The sequence below is a fragment of the Gobius niger genome (genome assembly GCF_951799975.1).
Source record: "Gobius niger genome assembly, chromosome: 1".
NCBI lineage: Eukaryota > Metazoa > Chordata > Actinopteri > Gobiiformes > Gobiidae > Gobius > Gobius niger.
Window position 1 is genome coordinate 65,712,948 of NC_136852.1, and position 22,882 is coordinate 65,735,829.

The 22,882-nt window shown below is 41.3% G+C and overlaps 1 protein-coding gene across 1 annotated transcript in view; it reads left to right on the forward strand.

The window, feature by feature from the left end:
- The first annotated feature begins 881 nt into the window (after positions 1-881).
- The window catches only part of plcxd3 (phosphatidylinositol-specific phospholipase C, X domain containing 3), a 28,936-nt gene continuing 6,935 nt past the window's right edge, over positions 882-22,882 (forward strand). The window contains exons 1-3 of the mRNA XM_079552909.1: positions 882-1,148; positions 19,406-19,662; positions 22,210-22,383. Coding sequence (XP_079409035.1) covers positions 1,046-1,148; positions 19,406-19,662; positions 22,210-22,383 — 534 coding nt within the window. The 5' untranslated portion in view covers positions 882-1,045. The remainder of the gene's footprint in view (positions 1,149-19,405; positions 19,663-22,209; positions 22,384-22,882) is intronic.

Genomic DNA, 22,882 nt, shown 5'->3' on the forward strand with positions numbered 1-22,882 from the left:
GGACGCAAAAATGATGATCCATAGAGTAAGAAAATTAAAGTTTTGGACTGAAACAACCATAACTTCATGTAATGCAGTCCCTGGACCCAACAGGCATCTCAACGTCTTATATTATTATTATTTTTATTTTTTTTTGGGGGGGGGGGTACTGCTTTCGATATACCTTCATTATTTCCCCTGTACACCAGTACCTAAACCCCTTTTCTATAGTGGTATCATTTAGCGCCAGCCCTATTCTTGATCTAGGCCTTGTGAGGTTAAATATTTTATGAGTTGGTGTTTGAGAACCACTATAAAGGATAAACTGATATTACAGCTGACTGTTGGTTGTTATAAAGGCCTAAAAATCTAACTTTCCAACAAATTCCCAACGCTGAACTCCTACAATGGCATGAAAGTCGCCTAGACAGTATTTATTTATTTGCATGAGCCTCTTCATTAGCCCACTCAAATATAGGCCTCCCTTTCCACATTTTTATCCAATTATGCATATTAAATAGAAATCCCACAGCACTCTAACCGGAATATATGAAATCTCAAGTCTCACACTGTTGAGTGGGCGGTTTGGAGTGTGGGGTTGTTTTTGTATAATTAGTCAAATCAATTAACTTCATTCACGACTCTTTCCCCCCCCACACACACCCTACACAAATTTGGCAGATGATGAGGCTGTGTTCTGTCACTATTGGATACTGGAAAGTCATACCATCTCACGAATGATGCCATATTTGGATCAGTTCATCCGCATTTTCATAATCTTGCTCCCCGCCGATGTGCTCACCGCTCCGGGGTGTGTGCGCCCGTGAATGTGTATGTGTGTGTGGACTTGCTCTCGGTGGCAGGCAGTGGTGCGTTGTGCGTGTCGCATGTGTTGAATGGCGCGTGTGCGTTCAAGAAAGAGAGAGAGAGAGAGAGAGAGCGTGCGCACCCGGACTGGCGGAGGCTGGCAGAGTCCGAGGACAGAGCGGAGTGTTGCGCATAGCGAGCTGAAGGAAGAAAGGCTAGGCATTCAGGTAAAAGGCAATCAGGTAGTCAGGAAAGCAGAATGGCTTCATCTCACGGAAGAGTCGACCAGCGCTTCGTGGACTGGATGGCAAGTTTACCGGCGAGCATGCACAACATCCCGCTCACCAATCTGGCTATACCTGGTACGTGGCTTCACTCTCTTTATCTGAGTGTGTGTGTGTTTTTTTTCTTTTCTTTTGAATGATTGTTGCCTCTTCCACATTCAGCAGCCACAGTTTTGGCACACATATTGAGTGCCAAGTGCATCCCACAGCATGTCTTACAGCGCGCGCATCTCATTGAACAAAGGCTACGACCTGTTGCGCAATTATCCTGCTCTTGGACGCTTCCCAATTGCTACAGAGACGTGAGAATTCTTTCTTTGATTACATTTCGAAGACCACGTGACCTTGTTTTAGCCATCATCTGAGGGAGCTGTGTACTTTCAGCGCGTGTGTGTTGGGTGTTGCCCGGAGAATGAGAGGTGATGAGAAAGGGTGCTTTTGACAATCTTTTTTTTTTTTTTTTTTTTTTTTTTTTTCAGCAGGGCAAATTAAGAGAGCTCGTTTTCCCGTTTTTGAGCAATTGTCTTGAAACATACAAATGAATGCGTGTTTTTTCAACCTATACTTTTTCTGCAACTAATCTACTGAGGAACTAGTATTGTCTATTAAAAAAAAAGGGAAACAAAATCTATTTCTTTATTTCTGTTTCTCGCCTCCTCCCAAATCCTTGGTCCATCTTACTTACAAGGTGAGTCCTTACCATTTCGTTCCTGTGATCATTGGACAGTAAGGCGTGGCATGACACCAGACCAGGCTTGACCTTTTGCACAAGACGGGTTTGCAAAAGGTTCAGACTCTCGTGCACGCGAAGACGCGCAGACATGGTCATGTATTACCTCATGCTTGTAATTCTGCTGAATCAAATCATATGCGCTGCGTTACGCAGAAGCTACAGTAGCGCAGCTCCTGTCCCATTTAATTAGCTGTCATGGCTGTTTATTGGCCCCGCAGCCCACTCCGGTCTCATTCATTATTTTATTTTTAGAAGCACCCAATGCTCAATGTGTGTGTTAGAAGATACAGTGCATTAGAATTCATCTCAATTCAGCGTTATTTTGATGTTTTAGAAATATTCAAGCAAGTGTAGACAATGTTATACCACTCGCTCACTCGCTCACTCGCTCACTCGCTCACTCGCTCACTCGCTCACTCACTCACTCACTCACTCACTCACTCACTCACTCACTCACTCACTCACTCACTCACTCACTCACTCACTCACTCACTCACTCACTCACAGAAGGACAGTATGTGCTGGTCAGAGCCAACCCTTTTCTTCTAATATGCACTATACCACCTGAGTCACCCAGCAGTGATGAGAACAGGGCAGTGTGATGCGCTCTATAGAGAACCATGTCCAGAGTTGTTGTTTTAATGTCAGAATTACAATAATTGACTGCTTCTCTAATGCCACATTTCAGAGCTCTGCCTCAGTAGTCCCCTGCACTGTCTCATTAGTGCGCACACTCAGTGAATGGCAGGAGTGTACAGGTGAAACTCTGAAAATTAGAATATCGGGAAAACTTTTATTTCTGTAATACAACTTAAAATGTGGAACTAATATATGATATAGACTCATGACATGCAAAGTGAAATATGTCAACCCTTTATTTGTTTTAATTTAGATGATTATGGCATAATTATCAACATTTTAACAAATACAGGCTTGCATGGTGATTTTGGCTCACAGCTTGTAAAAAATACAGAAAATTTGAATACTGTGAAAAGGGACTATATTGTAGCTCACAGTGTCACCGTTTCATCAGCTAATTCATCCAAAACTCCTGCAAATGGTCCCCGAGACTTTAAATGGTCTCTCAGAGGTTCAGTAGAATTTACCATCATGAGGAAGAGTGCTGACCTGACAATTGTGCAGAAAACCGTCATTGACACAAGGAGCGAAAGCCTCAAGACGTAATCGCAAAACAAGTTGGATGTTCTCAAAGTGCTGTATCAAAGCACATAAATAGAGTGGAAGAAAAAGGTGCACAAGTCACAGGGATGAGCGCAGTCTGGAGAGGACTGTCAGGAAAAGGCCATTCAGAAGTGTGCGGGACCTTCACAAGGACTGGACTGAGGCTGGAGTCAGTGCATCAAGAGACGCCACACACAGACGGATATGGACAAGGGCTTCACATGTCAGATTCCTCTTGTTGAAGCATCCTGGTCTTCCATAACACCTCAGCAGTGCCACTGGCTGACCACATGCCACGCAACTGCATTAAGGCAGTAATTCAAGTAAAAGGGCCCCAAACCAAGCAGTAAATATGCATTATTGTTCTCAAAGGCCTAACATTTCTCCGTTTAATTTTTTTTTATTATTATTGATTTCATGTAATATTCTAATCTTCTGAGATTTTGAATTTGGGGTTTTTACAAGCTGTAAGTCATAATGATCTAAATTAAAACAAACAAAGGCTTGACATATGTCACTCTGCATGTCATGAGTCTATATTAGTCTATATTAGATTCACATTTGAAGTTGAATTACAGAAATAAATTAACTTTATCATGATATTCTAATTTTCCGAGTTTCACCTGTATTATAAGGGCTTTTAGTTCTGACCAAGTTGACTCCATTGCATTTGATTCAAATGACATGTTTCAGGTTTTGTTTGTTTTTTGTTTTGTTTTTTAGCCTTTATTTAACCAGGTTAGTCCCATTGAGATTCTAGATCTCTTTTGCAAGTGAGACCTGGCCAAGACGGGCAGCAACACTTGGTTTCCATACATTTAAAAACATACACAGCATTAGTAAAAACATTCACACACAGATGATCTGGACTGGACTGACATCACAAGAGACTTGAAACTATTCAAAGAAATAAGGTCCTTGATTTTGAAGTCCTTCTGCAGTAGGTTCCATGTAGATGGAGCCGAATAACTGAAAGCAGTCTTTCCCAAGTCAGTCCGCACAACAGGCACAACTGTAAGGTGTCATTAGAACGAAGAAATATTGTAAATAAAAACATACCAATGAGAAAGTCGACGAGCCTGAACCCCATGTTCCAAGTTCCATATTGTAGTTTTTGTTGAAACTTTAGGGGTTCCAAGTGAACATGCTGTACTGAAAATGCATTTGTAGTCTTGAATCAGACTCAAGTGAAGGACTTGGAAGAGTTGATCCTTAAGACAGTGCATTATTAATAACAGACACGCTGAAGAAAATCAATGGGCGAGGAACGTGCTTCTCTTTGGTCCTCATTGCCGGGATTGTTTTTTTCTCTAAAAAATGCTGTGACCCGTGTGACGACGCTTGGAAGCTATCACATTTTGAACCACGCTGGTTTTGGTACTGTAGAATTAAAAAGTTTATTGACAGGCCCTGGAGCAGTGTGGAGGTTTGTTGCTGTTCAGCCCGGGGAAAGAGTTTTACACCTTTTTGTCCTTTTTTTGGATCATTGACTGATCACTGAGACAGAGTTGCCATCATAGAGTCTCTCTCGAATGGAGTAATGATGTAAATGGTAGTGAGCACAAGACGCCTATCAATATATTACATACAGTATAGTGTAGTTTGAATCAGAGGAGCCAACCAGCTTCTGACCCCGAGACTGAACAACGGTGAAGCAGATATAAGTGCACAGAATTACCTTATATAAAGATTTTTTGAGTATTTAACCAGGGAAGACTATAAATTACTATTGTATTATCAAATCAAAGTCCTAGGTTGTTCAGAAACATGATTCAAAGTTCATTACGATGAATAGTCCCAGGCATTTGCACATTTTTAGAAACTAGAATAGTTTCTTATGTCATATCTAAAGAAGATTGAAGTAGTATTACACTTACTGCCCTCAGTGTCAGAGAATAAACATGTCAATAGTGCCATAGACGCCTCAACAGATTTCCAATTAAATTCACAAAGCCATCAATAAAAGCATTTGCAGCCCGAGGAAAGCTGCCACCGCGCCGTATCTTGTCTATAAAACATAAAGAGTGATTGAAGTGTTTGTGTGTGTTTACAGGGGGCAGCATGGGGCCCGTATCGAGGGCTCTTATTGTCTTGTTTATTATGACTCATGTGGCAAAGCGCTGCATTTATCTCCTTGTTCTGTAAAAGTCAATGTCCCAGGGCTCGATGGCGTCCGTCACATAGCATTTGTTTGGTTGGGTGTTTCATGCTTCCAGACATGATTCAGCGCTCTGGGTTTTGTCCTTTTCGGCCCCACGCTGCGGCGACCCACCAGGCCAGTCCAATAGCCTGGGCTTGACACTAACAGGGGGAAGTGTGAGCGCAGAGCAAGGAGAGGAGACAAGCGACGCAGTGGAAATTAGCAAGATTTAAAAGCAATATAATGTTGCTCATAGGACGATTATTTGCTCTATGGAGCTATCAGGGGTTTTATTGTTTTGTATCTTGTAAACAGAAAAGATCCCATTATAGACGACAATAATTGCTTTCCCCAGATAATAGCGTGATTTCCTGTTATCCAGAAAAATAGACAAAGTAATCATGCAATTATCAACTGCTGCTTATGGGATTCCCTGCTGAAACTAATGATTTTGTGTTGTCTCTAAATCCTTAGAGTCGTTAAAATTATCAATTACGTGCACTGTTATTTGAAAAAACATGCCAATCCTATGAAGAGTGAATGTTGTTTGGTTGTTCATATGTTTTGGAGCTGATTGGAACTGACATCATTCATCAAACAACTCAGTCTTGATGACTTTGAAAACCCCTACAAGAGTAAATGTTTTACACCCGTAGTGAAATATCTTTAATTTTAATATATTTATATGAAATGTTTTGAAGTATGACTTTAAAAAGATCAATAACAAAATATGATTTGCAAAAGGAAAAAAATCTTGTATTTCTTGTTAATTGTTTTGCATGATAAACTTACTTTGGGAGTTGGAGCGTGAATAAAGCTTGACACACATCCTCAGCCTCAAAGCAATAAGGTCCCAGTACAGGTAAAAAGCAAAAACAAAAACAGACTTCCTGTGCTGTGGCAGAGTTTGGCCCATTTGACAAATTATATAATCGAGCCAGTCATGAGTTTTACCAGTGGATGGAGCTGCAAATACACTTTATGCTCTGTACGTGATACATTTCTTTAGGTTAATCAACTTATCAAGAACATTTAACATGACGGTCAGAAAACTGGAGAATGTATTTTACACACAACTGTGTTAGAATAGTTAACCGGAGTTAACAATTTTCTAATGGGATCATTCCAGTCTATTAATTCTAACAGTTAAGTCAAATTGAAACAATTGGTTTGGGAGTTTTGCCAGTTCACAATGGATTCTGAATGTTTAGGTTGCTGAGCAAATACACACTTCCAGACTGTTAGATGGTGCTAATTAAAGCTTAGCTTTGAGACTTCTCTGACACATGAGTGACCATGCGTTTTATAGCTAATTAAACTACTCTGTAAAGATGGCAAGCAGTTCAAAAAGGCTCAATTTAGCTTCTCAATTAGAACCATTCATACCCCCCTGTTTATGCCAATCTAAGCTACTAAGTTGAAGTCTCTGGCTGAAAGTGTTATTATTATTATTATTATTATTGTGACCGGTGGACTTCTGCGTTGTGTAGTTTATGCAGTTTGTGATGTGTTAAGAAGCCACGAGACACAGCGGTAACTTTTGGAGGCGGTCTCCGTTTACTCTGGCGAAAATATATACAAAAATACAATCAACATGTGCCGCTAATAAAATCCAGCCCAAACTCTTCCCAATATCAGATTTGCAAAGGGCATAAAACAACATACCTGGCAAAAATATATACAAAAATACAATCAACATGTGCCGCTAATAAGATCCAGCCCAAACTAAAGGAGAGAAGACAATGGACAATATTAGCATCTCCCCGCATTACTTCACATGAATAAATTAAAAACATCGGGGTATGGACGAAGCTCAATATCAACGTAAATGCAAATGAAATATGTTCCCAGAAGAAAATAAGTGCAAAATACTGACAAAAGGACTCAAAGGACTAAAACATAGGATTACAATAGATGACTGACCTCTTCCCAATATCAGATTTGCAAAGGGAAGAGGCAGGGGTCAAACCCCGAATATATACAGGGGCATCTCAAAAGTCAACGAAGAAGAAACAAAAACATAGAAGAAGTGGCTGGAGGACCAAGTCTGCACAGTGTATCAAATGCCAGGTATGGACAAAATTCAAGTAACCAAAAGGACAATTTTGTGTAATTATACCATTATTACTATAATTATTATTATCCTTATTATTATTAATATTACTATCATTATTATTATCATTATTATTATTATTATTTTTATTATTATTGTTAGAAAGGGGTATTGTGCAACTTTTTAAAAACAGTCGATATTCGTGCGTGTTTGACCTTTTAGTGACCAAGCGGATGGTGAGAGGTCAACATAGCGGCTGTAAGGGCCTATCTCACCGGAGGAGAGTTGCGGAGACTGATTGTGTGCATATACAACGGGCCTGTCTCACCGGGATGGAGACTAGTTGGAAACTCGAGTTGCCGCTGGTCATGGAGATGTCTCCGAGACAGACGTCCCTTGGATGTAAGCCCAGTCTCCAAGTAGTTCGATTTCAGATGTGTCTCCACGAGGTCTACATGGTCTCAAGCAGTTGTGACAACGTTGCAAAAACTACTTGTTGTCCTCAACCTGTGAGACGTTTCTGTGACATCCTTGAAATGTCTCCGAGACGTGTCGGATACCAAGGAGATCACAAAGAGACACATGGAGTCTCTTGGAAATGCAATAGTTATAGTTTGCGTTCGTATTGTACATGTTTTATTGTAGGGTAGTTACTGTTGGCAATAGAACATGAATCTATATGATTTACTAACAGACGTCCACATATTCAAAAAGACATTGCATCTGTAAATAGAAACTCAGATATGGTAAGCTCCAAATGCAATACGTGAGCAGTGTAACAATAGACATCAAAGATTTGAAGGAAGAGGCTCATGGGACCAAATATGGCCCCTCTTCACTGTCCTCTGGAGGTAAATGAATAGAATACCTCCAGGCCACACAGCAGTATTAAGTTAAGCCCATCTCAGAGCCAATAAAGACAGATCCATTCCTTCCCCTCTCTCTCTCTCCCTGGCTCCCTTGTGTCTGAGTGAAAAGCCGGGGACTTTCAGCTGTAAATCTGTCCATCGGGGCCCTCAACTGAATCACCGCGCTGCCACTTAAGCGCCTTAACAAGGAGGATGAACGCTCGCCAATGCCAGGATAAACAGTGCTTGCGAGCTCAGACGCATGGAGCACGGCAAATCGGCTGCTCAAAGCTACACGGAGAAGTGGGGGAAAATAAAGAAAGCAAACACAGGCAGGAAATTGTCTGAGGAGGCGACGTCTTGTAAATTGAAAATCGTGGTTGTAGAGGAGATGGGAAGGCATGTGGATTGTTTTTTTGTTTTTTTACTTGATGACTGTGTATTCGGGCAGATAAAGGACTGCCAAATTCAATTCTCTCAAGGTAGAACATGAGTGCTTTTTTTTTTTTTTGGCTAATCTTAAACCCTGCTATTTTTAAAATTCTGGCAGAGTGATAGCGCAGTGGCTTGCATTCAGAGCAAGAAGTGCAATTCCCAGGCCATGTGGAGAAGTCTTTGTTTTGAGTTTGTGTGTTCTCCTCGTGGATGTGTATTTATTGTCACCACACTAACCTGAAACATGCATATACAGTAATGAGCCGATCCTTCTTACCTCTAGTACTCAATATTTTCACTAAAAACCTTTTATTCCTTCTTAAAGGGACTATACAGAGTTTATTAAAAGTTAAAATTATGTATTTTCCTTCCCCTACATGTTCCAGTAATGTCCTAAGGTGTAGAATGATCCCAGACCTGTTCACCACAACTGCCGCTAAAATCCTGCACTGTCACTCAAAAAGTTGTGTCATGTGCAAGGTCAAGGTCAAGGTCAAATTTATTTATAGAGCACATTTACAAACAGCAGCCACTGCCCCAAAGTGCTGTACAGATACATAAAAGAAAACAATCAACATTTAATACAAATAGAATAATAAAATCAACATGAGAAAAATGTGCAGTTACAAGTATGGCCTGAGGTGGCAGTAGTGAGTATAAAACGGCCAACTTGCATCTAGCCCCTTTAAGGAGCACGAGTAGAAACTATTCTTGACTTGCTTCATTAAGGTGCAGTTACACATATGGCCTGAGGTGGCAGTAGTGAGTATAAAATGGGCAACCTACATCTAGCCCCTTTAAGTAGCACGAGTAGAAACTGTTCTTGACTTGCTTCATTAAGGTGGGCTGAGGTGGCAGTAGTGAGAATAAAACGGCCAACCTGCATCTAGCCCCTTTAAGTAGCACGAGTAGAAACTGTTCTTGACTTGCTTCATTAAGGTGCAGTTACACATGTGGCCTGAGGTGGCAGTAGTGAGTATAAAATGGCCAACCTGCATCTAGCCCCTTTAAGTAGCACGAGTAGAAACTGTTCTTGACTTGCTTCATTAAGGTGCAGTTACACGCATGGCCTGAGGTGGCAGTAGTGAGTATAAAATGGCCAACTTGCATCTAGCCCCTTTAAGTAGAAACTGTTCTTGATTTGCTTCATTCAGGCCTCCCTTTTGGTGCTCTTTGGACAGCCGGGAGGAGCTGGGGGGGTCTGTTTGAAGGACCATCTCATCTCCTGCACGGGAAAGGACTTTTCCAATCACACCAGGATTGCTTTGGTGATACAGCGGTGTATGAAAGGCATGCGCATCAGTGCTTTTGGTAATTACATTTTTGGCGCACAATCAGGTCATTAATTTTAAAGCCGTTTAAACCCACTCTCTCTTTCATCTTCAAAGTGTGGAAGCTCCTATTTGCTTTGTGCAGTCATAAACAGAAACAGTAAAACTCGCTGAATCTTTCTCTTTCTGTAAGCCCCCGAAAGCCTGCTCATTACATGCTGTATTTTCTCGCTCTATTATGACTTTGTTTTTGTGTGTGTAAAATGTAATCTGGATGCCTTTGGGAAGCATGTTAGAAGTTTGTTTTGCTAAGTGAAGTGGCAGGTTTATGCTCAGCTGCTGTTGGGAACACAAGCAGTCACTCTCCTCATCTGGAAAATGGTTACGTCTCTTTCATCTCTCACGACTTACCCTTAGTGCTCGCAATGTCGCACTAAAATACTATATTCCGTCTGCGACCTTTGCCAGTGCTCCCATTGTTTTGTGCATCTTAAGTTAACAGTGTAATGGTGTTATCGCTCAGCTGCAGACTGACAGATGCGGACAGTTTGCGCTGCCGCTCTGGAGCCACTGGGGGCTGTTAATTGAGTTGGCAGCAGGAGGACATTTATCTTGATTCCAAAAGTCACTTCATTTGGCCTCATCGGAAATGCGTGAGGTTAGTGTGATCCTGCTGGCTGTGTTAAAGTATTGGGGGCATAGGCATGACAGAAAACCAAGGAAAATGTCTGGATAGGCAGTGCTTATGATACAGCTGGGATTGAGGTAGACAGAGCAACGTCATGAACCATGTGACTAGTCGGCGCTGTATTAGACTAGGACAGGGGTGCCCAAACATATTGTCTCTGAAGGCCAAAATGAAAATGTGCCTGTGGGTCCCAGGCCAAACACGGTAATAATGATAGTTACTTGATTTTTTTTTTTTGTATACATTTGCAATTGATTCTATCTATGCAATTAACATTGCACTAAAACAAATGTTAACTATGGCAAAAGTCAACAAAATCAACTATTGTAGCAACATAGTGCAAAATGTAAACAACAACAACACCTGTATCTACAGTACCCACAGTGACTCTACCTCATTCATTTGTTAACAATCATTTTGAAAGTGTAGCATAAATTCGTTTATAGGTCAATTCTTAACATGAGCCTTTGTTGATGTCAACAACCATCGCAATTAAAGTCAATTACATTAACCATTGAAAATGAATGGGAGACAGTTAGTATTAACCTAGCCTGGCCTTAACCATCCGAAATTACAGTCAATTATAATTTCCCTAGATGTACGTCTGGGCCTGATCTCAGTGGTCGCGTTACATCGGTTGAATTTCAACCTGCCATTCAGCGAGCGGGTGAGGCGGGTGTTGTAGGTGACGTCAAGCATTTGCGCCGCATTTGCTGGTTGTAGTTCAGCAATTGCGGCAGATATGAAAGTTATGGAAGCTCTTCAATCCGTTCTGGCTCGGCTCCCAAATATCCAGAAATTAAAATTTAAGCCTTGGAATGCGCAAGGAATGCTCCCAAGAGTTATAATAGCTTACTTCACTCACGCATTAAATACGTCACGACCAAATGCTAGCCAAAATCAGATCCAATCATTTCAAAGGAGTTCACCCCTCCCACCTGATAACGGAGCTCCATTGTGAAGGTCCAGACCCTTGTACAAAATGCAAGTACAAGGGTATGGTAAAACCAGGCTAGTATTAACCATATACGGCGCAAAAATAGGTCACTCTCTGTCGGGCAATTGTAATTTTGTCCCACGGGCCCCACTTTGGGCACCCCTGGACTAGGAGGTGAAGACCAGAGCTCCATTCTCTGCAATGCAAAAAGACTCTAATCTCAGGCTTAGTAGTTTTTACATTTAATGCATTATACAACTAAAAATAAATAGGACAAGTGGCGTACATTCTCTGGACACAGCAAGCTGGGTTCTCTGGAAAACTTGTGAGAACTCAGTATTTTGGCCAGTGTATCTTTCCTTTAGCCGTCAGCATTTAGCCTCAAACATCTCAAATTGTGAACAATCCAGATCTGCTCAGCTGCAATTGGGTGATGTCAAAGCCTGGTTAGAAATCATTAATACAAGAGTTAATAACACAAATTAACGTAGCCTATAAAACTATCTTCTGATCAAAATGTTAAAACTTATTCATTTTTTAAATTATTATTACAATTATTACTAATATGGCTTCGTTGCTTCGTTGCTAAGAGGCTACGTCACCAATACCGAGATTCCCGTCTAACTCAATGAAACACTGGCTACACTGTGAGAGCTTTGTGCTAGCAGCTACATTATGTTTCAAACGAAAGGTCGCTAATGTTCTCTACCCACTCACTTCAAGCATACGGACTACCTGTAGGTCACCATTTGTATTAATATATGCTTTATTTTGTCAGAACAGTGGGACCTGAGGCATATTCTTGAGTTCACATACCACGCCGGATTGTAGCCATTTGCTAATTTGAATACCTGCCTTTTTCTTGTTTGACACGTCTTTAGCTTTGGAATCTTTATTCTGCTGTTAATATTATGCAACATTAAACCCACACTGCCTTACATTTAACCCAATGAAATGAAAGTAATTATATAGCCTGCCTGACATGCAAACTTTAGCAAGGAGCAAGGCATCATAGAAATCACAGAAACGATGTTAGCTATCTGAGCTAACACCGTTCTGTGATTCAATATTACTGCCGGATCTGTTTGATTTGTGCGTTCTATTCCCAAACTAATTAATGGTGAAGCCAGTCCCTGTATTAAAGTATGTTGAGGTATGGTATGTCCATTCAAGGCATTTATAGCATTTCTGTGGTTGCACATTAATTAGCACATTTTAAAGGGGCTGGATGCAAGTTAGCCATTTTATACTCACTACTGCCACCTCAGGCCAAATGTGTAACTGCACTTTCTATATTAAGTTCGTGCATGACGGCAATTCGGACCAGAAGTGACACCTTTTTGAGTGACAGTGCTGGATTTTAGAGGCAGTTGTGGTGAACAGGTCTGAGCTCATTCTACACATTAGGACATGGCTGGAACATGTAGGGGGAGGAAAATACAAAACATAACAATTTTAAACTCCCCATAGTCCCTTTAAGATGATGTTTAGTGGCCACTGGATATGTATCTTACCCCACAAAAGCAGAAACGTAACCAAATATTATTGATTTCTTTAGGTTTTATGACAGTTTAATTGCTCTTGAATGTTCCGCAGAGTGGCTTTAAGGTTCAAAACCATGGCTACAATCTCGACTCCCATATAGGAGGAGAATTGGATATTGCCCTGCGTGTGCTTCATATCTGATCCAGCTCCAAACTGATAGTGAATGAGCCAGTGGTGAACTGCGGCGCTTCGTTGTAAAGAAACCCAGACCATCACTCTGAAAGCACTGCTCTCTTTCACTCTGCGGAGAGGCCAATTCTCCAAAAGTAACTGGCTTCAATCACTATCTTTCTCATGACGCCCTTCGTCATTGCTAAGTTTCATGTTTTATCCTTTCTCTGTCGTCTGCCCTGCTTTTCTTGAAGACTCCTATCTGCCGCGGCACACATTGGCGATATCAGAACACAATAGAGGAGTTTGTGATGTCTATACAGCTCTGCTCTGTTGACGCGCTGCTCCTCTTTTTTTCCAGAATGTGACTCATCGAAACAATAGACAGCTCTTGTGTCTGTTTTTGATCCGGCAGTAACAGAAGTACGCGGATTAGATTTGTTTCTTCCCTGTCTTCTTATTGCCACAGACAACAGCAAGTGCTTCACAGTGTTCTTTGTAACTTGTCTGAAGTCCTAATCATCAGTCAGAAAGTTCTTCCACTGCGATTGTTATTATTCTTAGAACATTTTAGAGAAGCTCCTGTGTCAGCAGGATCTCAAACTTAATCTTCAGCAGTGAAATATTACTGCGTCACTCCACAAGTCTTTCATTGTGTTTAGACAGTGGCAATGCTGTAAAATAAACACTTCACTAAACATAACCAAATCTCATCTTTAAATAAAACCTTTGAGATTTGCTCTAGACGGACTCCAATTACACATGTTTTGTTTTTTCCTTTGTAATGAGCCTGAGTTGGCAAACTTCTCAAAGCGCTATGCTGTTGTCATCAATAGTCATTCACTCCATACTGACCTCTGATCACATCCGATGATTTCTCGGTCAACTGTGTCTCAAAACAAATCTGGCCATGGATTTTACTTCAACAGGCAGTGATGCAGGCAGAGCCACCTTAAAGGAATAGGCCACCGTTTTTACATACTGAGATATGTTCTTACCTAACCTTAGACCAGTTAATATATACCCGTCTGGTCTTTGTCCGTGCGCTCTGTCACGCAAACGGAGCACATACGCAGCCTCTCCCACATGTCATATAGCTCCAAAAAAGCTCACGATAGAAGCTACCAAGCTCTTCCACGTGTTCCCTATTTACCCAGTTACGTGAAGTGTTTTCATGCAAAGTATATTTACACAGAAATGTAGCATGTGGATTTTATAAGCAGATAAAAAAGGGTACTATATTGTGAGGCGTAATGATACGAGGAGCACAACGTCCGCGCAGTAACTCCTAAAGGTTATTGACGGAAGTGAGCGGGGATCAGAATTAAGGGGGAAAAAAAGAAAAGGTGATTAGTTGATTTTCATGTCAATCACTTCACTTTGTGGCCTGACAAACCGTATGTGATGATTGCGCTGCGCTGCTATGTGTGTACCTGGAGTAGGCCCGACCTACCTGGCCCAGAGGGATACATGTAGGAGTAGCAGGGTTAGGGTTTTTGTGGGATTTAGGGTTAGGGTTTGCGCTGAAGGGGAGTGGGGGCCTACAATTCTGTTTAAGCCCCGGGGCCTATGTGTACATTAAGGCGTCTTTTTCTCCATTGTCATTAGTTAGAGGTTGTATTGGTTTAAGCTACACACAGTTTAGTTTGTATTTTCAGTCTCAGACATGTTTCAGTTTGAATGTAGTCTTGTCTTTATCCTGGTGGTTCTTGGAAAGTGAAATATTTGTCAAAGCCTGAGAATTACAAGCCTTTGTAAATCTGCATTTAAGTACTATCTGGGGTAACACTAAAATGCAGCTTTTCATCATATGAGAGAGAATTGACAGCAAAAAAGAGTTATGCAATTGATATACAACAACCTGATGTACAACAACACCCTGATATACAACAACCTGTATATCAGGCAATATGGAAAAATGTTGAAAGTGGTCATATCATATATACCTGCTTTTGGACACCTCTGTATTAATTATTCAGACTTGCAAACTTAAAATAAAGTCTGTGTAGGGAATATACTTAATCAACAAAGACTGTGTTTGTGCTGTCAGGGCAGTAATCTTTTGCTAATGGCATGCTAACAAAAAAAAAAGTGAAATGAAATGAATAGGCAGTTTGAGGGCTGCTCAGTATGACACGATGACGTGCACAAGATTACTCAAAACTGCAGCTGAGCTTTCGATGAGATTTTTTTTTCCCCCAAAATGCAGCACACTTTCCAGTGACAGTGGAGCTGATGAGGACACTGAGGACTTGTCACTTGTTGACTTTGCCCGTATCTGCCTTCAAGGCGAACAGCGACTGAGAGGGACTGCTTGTGGCTGGGTGTAAGGTCACGTGCCGCTCCGCTGTGACCCGGGTGCTGCTACAGTCCAGTCTGGAGCGAGGGCCCCGGGGTGCAACTGTCTGCTCGGTTTATCCTCACACCAACACACACCCGCTCAGACCTGGCTCCACGCGCTGTGCACTGGTGAAGGTCACGCACATTTCGCCTCCTCGCCGGGCCTCACGGTCTTTTAACACACAGACCAGAACCTCTGTGTTCCTCATTTGCATATTTTAACACAAAAGGGGGAAAGGCTAATTAGCGCTTAAGTACACAGGATTGCAAATTTGGACCATTAACCAAATTTGGACATTCATAATCACAACATAAACAAAGATCTCTTTATTCTTATATGTTACCAGAATTATAAACGAGAAAAGGTCTAGACCAGGCAAAATAATGTTTTCTAAAGCAAAAGATAGACATTCCAATATTGTGTGTGTTTTAAAAAAAAATGTTTTTAGCAATAGCCTAATTGCAACCCACAGGTGCAGAGCAAACCAATCACAGAAGCAACACATTTACATGCAGAGACAGCTAAGGGCTGGTACATTCGCTCCCCTAATTACTAGTTGCTGTTATGCCGTCAATTCCAAGTAATTTAAAGCAAAAGAGCAGATAATGACATTTGTTTGTGTATTGTAACAGGCATATAGGATTCATTTCTTTGCCCAGTATTGCCTGTCTGATTGATTCTGTTGACCACAGCCGAAGAGGTTGGATCGATTCGTTGTGCTTCTCTTTGGCAGCACCAGGCCGGAAAAAAAATATACAAGGGGCTCTCCCAAACAGACCTTTTCAACAGGATGCGAAGAGATGGCAGCAGGTTATGGTCAAATTAACCATTAATATCTTGTATGAGGTTCCTCTTGTGTTTATTATGCATTATTTCACCATTTGTTAATCGATACAAGACAAATCGGTCACTGAATGCAGGTTCCTTTGCTAATAGTTGAGAAATATTGACAATGTTAATGGCAGTGAGGGGATGAACAGTAGCCTAATGATTGACCATTAACAGTTGTCTTGATGAATAATGCGCGCGTGGAACTTTGCCAATATTGTTGTGCACTACGGACTCCGGGCACTTCAGAAGGAGAAATATTAATAATTCAGATGGATAGTAGTTTGCTCCGTGTACGGGAACTTCTTTAGCGCAGCTTTGGAAGCAGATTCTTCTGTCTTATTGGAGGCTGATATTTAAGAGAGAGAAAAAAAATCTGTATTGTTACAGCTCTATAAGAGTGATATAGGCTTCTGCTCCTATAATGACTGTTACTTACATAGAAGATGAAAATGCATGACCATGAAGATGAAATAACATTTTCTTTCCCCAACTATAGCGTCATGAAAAGAATTGTGATCAGCCCTGTTCATTTGTAGCAGGTCTATGGATTTCAAGTCTTTTCTTGTTGTGCACATAGGACTTTTCACAGTTCAGAAGATAGAATATTCAGTTTTCATTTCTTTGGCAGCAGTTCTCATGTTATTCACTTTGTACAACTAGAATTACATTTGCTGAAACATGGAACAACTCTGGTAAAAATACCTCACTCTGGCATCAGACTGGAGCGCTAATTTGTTTAACATTGCAGTACTATCTAGGAATTCATTTCAGGATCTCCCTAAGTGACAGCGCTATACGCAGAACAAAGTGGTGAAAAAACAAAAACAAGCGATCCCATATTAAATGCACCATGCAGTGTTTGTTTCCCTGCAGTGATGCGCCCTGGAGGATAGCGATGTTTGCAGCAAACAGACATCCGGATCAAGTTCAGCAGTCGAATCCACAGATGCGCTCCGAGAAAAAACGCAGCGCTGTTGCCATGGCAATGCATTGTTTGCTTATGCTGACCCATAGACCCATTTGAGGATGAGAACTTGTTCACAGAAACTAAAAAATGATGTATTTCTCTCCATAGGAAAATGTTTTTGGAAACCACAACCTGCTAAGCATTGGCATAACCGCAATGTATAGCACAGATAGAGCCCTGGTGAAAAACAAAACACATTTACCACAACAAAAATGAACTCTACAAACAGGCACGATCAACCTCATCATTTTTGGTTTTATGGTTTGATCAAATTGCGCTGGTTTGTGGAGTCAAAAGTAAACAATACAATCACGCACGGTGCAGCGATACAAAGCAATGTCAGCCTTTTTCACACGGTATTTCCTCTGTATCAGCACATTACTAAAGCAACAAAAGCCGCAGTACAGGAGTCTGGGATAAAGTTTCGACTTATGTGACGTCTGGAGTCTGAGTCCATTCCATTCGAGGCTGCTGCTCACAGATGGGACTGGAGCATGATTGGTGGAGCTGACACAGGCAGCAGAGGGACCAGGGCCGGGGTATATGCAGAATGATACCCCTCTGTATATTTCACACTAACAATAGTAATAAATTAGAACGCACATTTGACAGATCGGTTTTACAGTCTTATGGCAGCGTCTTGAAACGACCCTACTGTGACTGAAGATGGCTTTTATCATGCTCCTCCTACTGCTCTCCACCAGTTGGCGATGAAAACAATTATAATCGTGTGTTCTTTTTCATTTCTGTAGTTGTTGTTTTGTGCAGGGGATAGTAGAATGGCTCATTGGCTCACAGAATCTCTCCAAATACAAACAAACAAAAAACACCTGGTTGTAGCTTCAGCCCCTTTTTGACTGTAGCAAAATAGGAAATGCAATGAACGAACATATAAACCTCACAGGGTAATACTGTTGGGTTGATATGCATTAAGCAGCATTTGGATGAATTGTGAATAGCTTCCAATTCAGAGTTAAGAGTTCTTGAGCATTTTTAATTCCCACTGAATGCAGAATTAGAATATAGATTATAATATATTAGCATACTAATATGGACAGAGATGCTGCTGTTACATATTCAAGCTGCTTGTTTTAATTTTTTTTTTCCTACGGCTTTTTACCATCCTCTACGCTGATAATGCGCTGACTTTTACCACCCCAATTTGAGGGCCGAGAAACGAAAAGGTATTTGTGGCATCCCGATCATTTCACAGGAGAGAGAAAAAAGGGGCTAATACTTGTGCTGCCTGCCTAGGGACTACAGATGGAAACTAGCATCCCTGCTATAATCTGGCATATTTACAGTGCTCATGTGCAACTGTTCATCAATATGCATTGTCCCTATCAAATAAAAAAATAAAAAACTTCAAGTGACTATATTTGGTTACCCATCATGACTGCGCAATATATCGCCAACTCTACATTGCAACTTATTGCAATGTTAGATGATGTAATATCCAAATTGCAAGACGCCACAGCACCATATACTGCAAAATCACTGAGGATTTCCTTCTGAATGAGATTTCCAAATTTTTTACAGCCTGGGCAGCGTGGGCGGCACAGTAGTACAGTGGTTAGCACTCGTGTTTCACAGAAGGTCCGGGTTCGATTCCCACCAGGGACGGGGCCTTTCTGCGTGGAGTTTGCATGTTCTCCCCGTGTCTGCGTAGGTTTCCTCCGGGTACTCCGGTTTCCCCTACCACTAAAAACATGTACAATAGGTGAATCCTCCAACCTTCTGACCACCAACCTGGCCCGAGCACCGGCCCACACTGGCAGCTCACTGCTCCGACAGGTCGCCCCGGTGGCATTGAGGGTGGGTCAAATGCAGAGAATGAATTTCCCTACGGGGATTAATAGAGTATACCTTAACCTTAAAGGGGCTGGATGCAAGTTGGCCATTTTATGTTCACTACTGCCACCTCAGGCCATATGTGTAACTGTACCACATGTAGGGGGAGGAAGAAACTTATTTTTAACATGTTTAAACTCCCTATAGTCCCTTTAACCTTAAATAAAAACATATGTTGACTTAAATATCCGCAAAAGTTCAATTTTAAGTGTTTCACGTTTCACCTCTCATCCACAAAGCTTTGTCGGCAACATCTTTGTTCTATTCAGCCGGATGCCAAACAAACAAAGATGGTCTCATGGTGGGACAAAACTCTCTCACTTTGACTTTTTTTTAGCAGCTCTTCCCACCTCTGCATGTCATAGGAATTTTTTTTTGACTGTTTCACTTCTCCCCCTCCAGGTTCCCACGACTCCTTCAGCTTCTACATTGACGAGTCATCCCCAGTGGGCCCCGAGCAGCCGGAGACAGTGCAGAACTTCGTGTCGGTGTTCGGAACTGTAGCTAAGAAGCTAATGAGGAAATGGCTGGCCACTCAGACCATGAACTTCACCAGCCAGTTGGAGTCCGGTATTCGTTTCTTCGACCTGCGCATCTCCACCAAACCCCGCGACCCGGACAACGAGCTGTTCTTCGCCCACGGACTCTTCAGCGCCACAGTAAGTATGCTCCTGATGAATATTTAGCAGTGCTTACGAGGGCTGACTTGACCTTCTCTCTCTCTTTGCTTTTACCAGCCTTGTTTGAATACTTTGAAATTCATGTGCTGTCTAAGTTGGAGCAGATTTTGTGGTGGTGCACATTTTTAAAAGCTGCTGAAAATTCACCGCAAGTTCTTCCACCACACTCCTGATGCAAATGCAGGTGGATAGGGGAAAGATCATTTGGAAATATAAATTTCAAACTTTTACTGAGATTACTGATGTAAAAATGAGTTTTCTATCATTTAATACTTTCATATGAATGTGTAGAAATACAATTTCAAGGACAAAGCTTTGAATTTATGGGTTTATTTTGCAGTCTTTGCAAGTATTTTTTCAAGGAATTTGGAATTTGTTTTTGACTATGTAATTATTACAGAAGGCAGAATCCCCCTAAAAATCATCAAATCGCTCTGAGTAAACCTTCAAAAATTGGAGTTTGTAGGCACTACTTTATGTTGTCCCATAAAAATGTGAGAAAATGTAAAGTTTGTGTATGCCCTCTAACAGAAAATGATAAACATAAATGTTTCTTGTTTTGTTCTGATAATTTTTTCAAAAATATTGAATCACCCATGGACGTTTATAATGCATCCTCTGACAGAATGCTGACCAGCTCCTCAGCTTCTGCCCTGTCTAAAAACGGATTAAGCAAGAAATATCAAACACTTGTTAAAAATCCTATTGGAAAAGAAACATGGTTTTGGAGAGCTGATACAATACATGTTACATGTTGTTGCCGGGATGACGTCAGTCAAGGTGACAAACTTAATTTTCAATTATATGGCCTTTTGTTAATGGGCTACATTTAATTTTACAGCACAGTAATAACACGGTAAAACAACTAGGGATAATGCATTTTGTAGCTGCATTTCCTGATGCTTAACAATAACCTCCTTGCACTCTGGTAATTAAGGCTTGATTCTAGGTTAGGGCTTTGATTCATCATGAAACAAATAGAATGACAGGTGCGTGTCTTATTCCCATGAGTAATACTATGTGATTGCCATAGTTGCACCATGGCAGTGATACGACGGCTATGGTAATTATGGCAATCACGTGGTACCATGTTATTACTTTTAAGTACCATGCTATTTCCATCCTTTTACCATGCTATCAGGATTAGAGGGAGGGGGCATCGCTCTGGTCAGCGGCAAGGTGTGGAACACTCTGCCTTCTCGACAAAAGGACCCACAGTGTTTTAGGCTGTTTTTTTATGTGGTTTTGTATAGACCATTCTCAGTCTCTGTCATTCTGGATTGATCATAACCATTTAGTTTGAATTTGAGTTATTTTTGATTGTGTTAGATTGTAGCTTCTTTCTTCTTCTTCTTCTTCTTCTTCTTCTTCTTCTTCTTCTTCTTCTTCTTCTTCTTCTTCTTCTTCTTCTTCTTCTTCTTCTTCTTCTTCTTCTTCTTCTTCTTCTTCTTCTTCTTCTTCTTCTTCTTCTTCTTCTTCTTCTTCTTCTTCTTCTTCTTCTTCTTCTTCTTCTTCTTCTTCTTCTTCTTCTTCTTCTTCTTCTTCTTCTTCTTCTTCTTCTTCTTCTTCTTAGTAGTAGTAGTAGTAGTAGTAGTAGTAGTAGTAGTAGTAGTAGTAGTAGTAGTAGTAGTAGTAGTAGTAGTAGTAGTAGTAGTAGTAGTAGTAGTAGTAGTAGTAGTAGTAGTAGTAGTAGTAGTAGTATTAAAAGCCAGTTTAAGTGGTGTCATTAACTCCAGGCAGTTTATATAGGTAAGAGCAGCACTGTGGCACAGCGGTTAACGCTCATGCTTCACAGCTAGAAGGTCCCGGGTTCGATACCCAGCTGGACAGGGCCTTTCTGTGTAGGGTTTCCTCGACCACTAGAAACATATACAGTAAGTTAATCCTCGAGCCAGGTATTTCTGGCCATTAGCCTGGCTCCACATCTGGAGATGGGTCCCCGAGCACCAGCCCACACTGGCAGCTCACTGCTCCTACAGGACTCCCCAGCGGCTTTGAGGATGAGGCAAATGCAGAGAACGAATTTCCCTACAGAGATTAATGAATGTATAACATATTTAAAATCTAATTTATAAGGATAAAATCCTAGTTTTCAATTTGTCTCAAAACTCTGCTCTGCTTATCTGCACGAGGTGAGTTATTTTTGGATGTAGTAGTCTGACTTCAGAGATGCATATTTGGAAATGATATACACCTGCCAGCAGTCTCAAAAATGGCAGCCACACCTACAGAAGTCACGTGACTGAAAGGCATGTATAGTAATAAATGTTTAATTACAGGTCAATTATTTATATCAGCCTCGGCCTTTCCAGCCCCCGTCATATTGCTATTGATATCGTACCCCAGTATTCCATTTCGGTCGGGCCCTACTGAGGTGAAACAAACTACAGGAGTGAGATGAGCAGCCTGGCCACATGGTGCATCCATAAACAGTCTCTCTCTTACTGTGGAGAAGACAAAGGAGATTGTTGTGGACTTTCGGCGTGGTGACCAGCTGATGTTGTATGGTCATTTGTGTTTCTGCAGGTCAGAGAGGGGCTGGAGCAGATCAGCTGTTTCCTGTCAGCTCACGCCCGAGAAGTGGTGTTCCTGGACTTCAACCACTTCTACGGTGTCCAGAACCATCACCACGAAAAGCTGGTGGCCATGCTGAAGGAAATCTTCGGGGACAAGCTGTGTCCTGTTGTCTTCGCCCAAGAGGTGAAACCACTGAGTCTATTTCCAGCACTTTTTTTCAGTAGTGCAAAATGGTGCGATAATTGCCGCCCCCTGCCCCTCTGTTTTGATCAGTCGGAGAAACATTTAAGTGGCTCTCGTGTCTAATCATAGTTCATATGTGGTTGGAGCTGTGCAATTTTCTGTAAAAGGCACAGTCAGAGACATTGCCGTACGGAACGTAATTATGCAATCTGCAAGAGTGGCTCACTGCAGTTGCTAAGATAGACACTATACTGTCGCTTTACTATGACCATTTCAGTATTCTTAGAGCATGACTGTCATAATGAAATATTTACTCAAGCTGAAGTCGAACATTGGGACCCAAATAATGACATGGTACATTGTGAAAATGCTTCTTTACTACTGAGTAACTGTTTGAACGTTACACTCTGACACAACATGAAATAACATGAAGATTCTGATGTTTGCCAGGAATGCACCAAAATTAGAAATACTTAAGATACCATATAAGAAAATTACA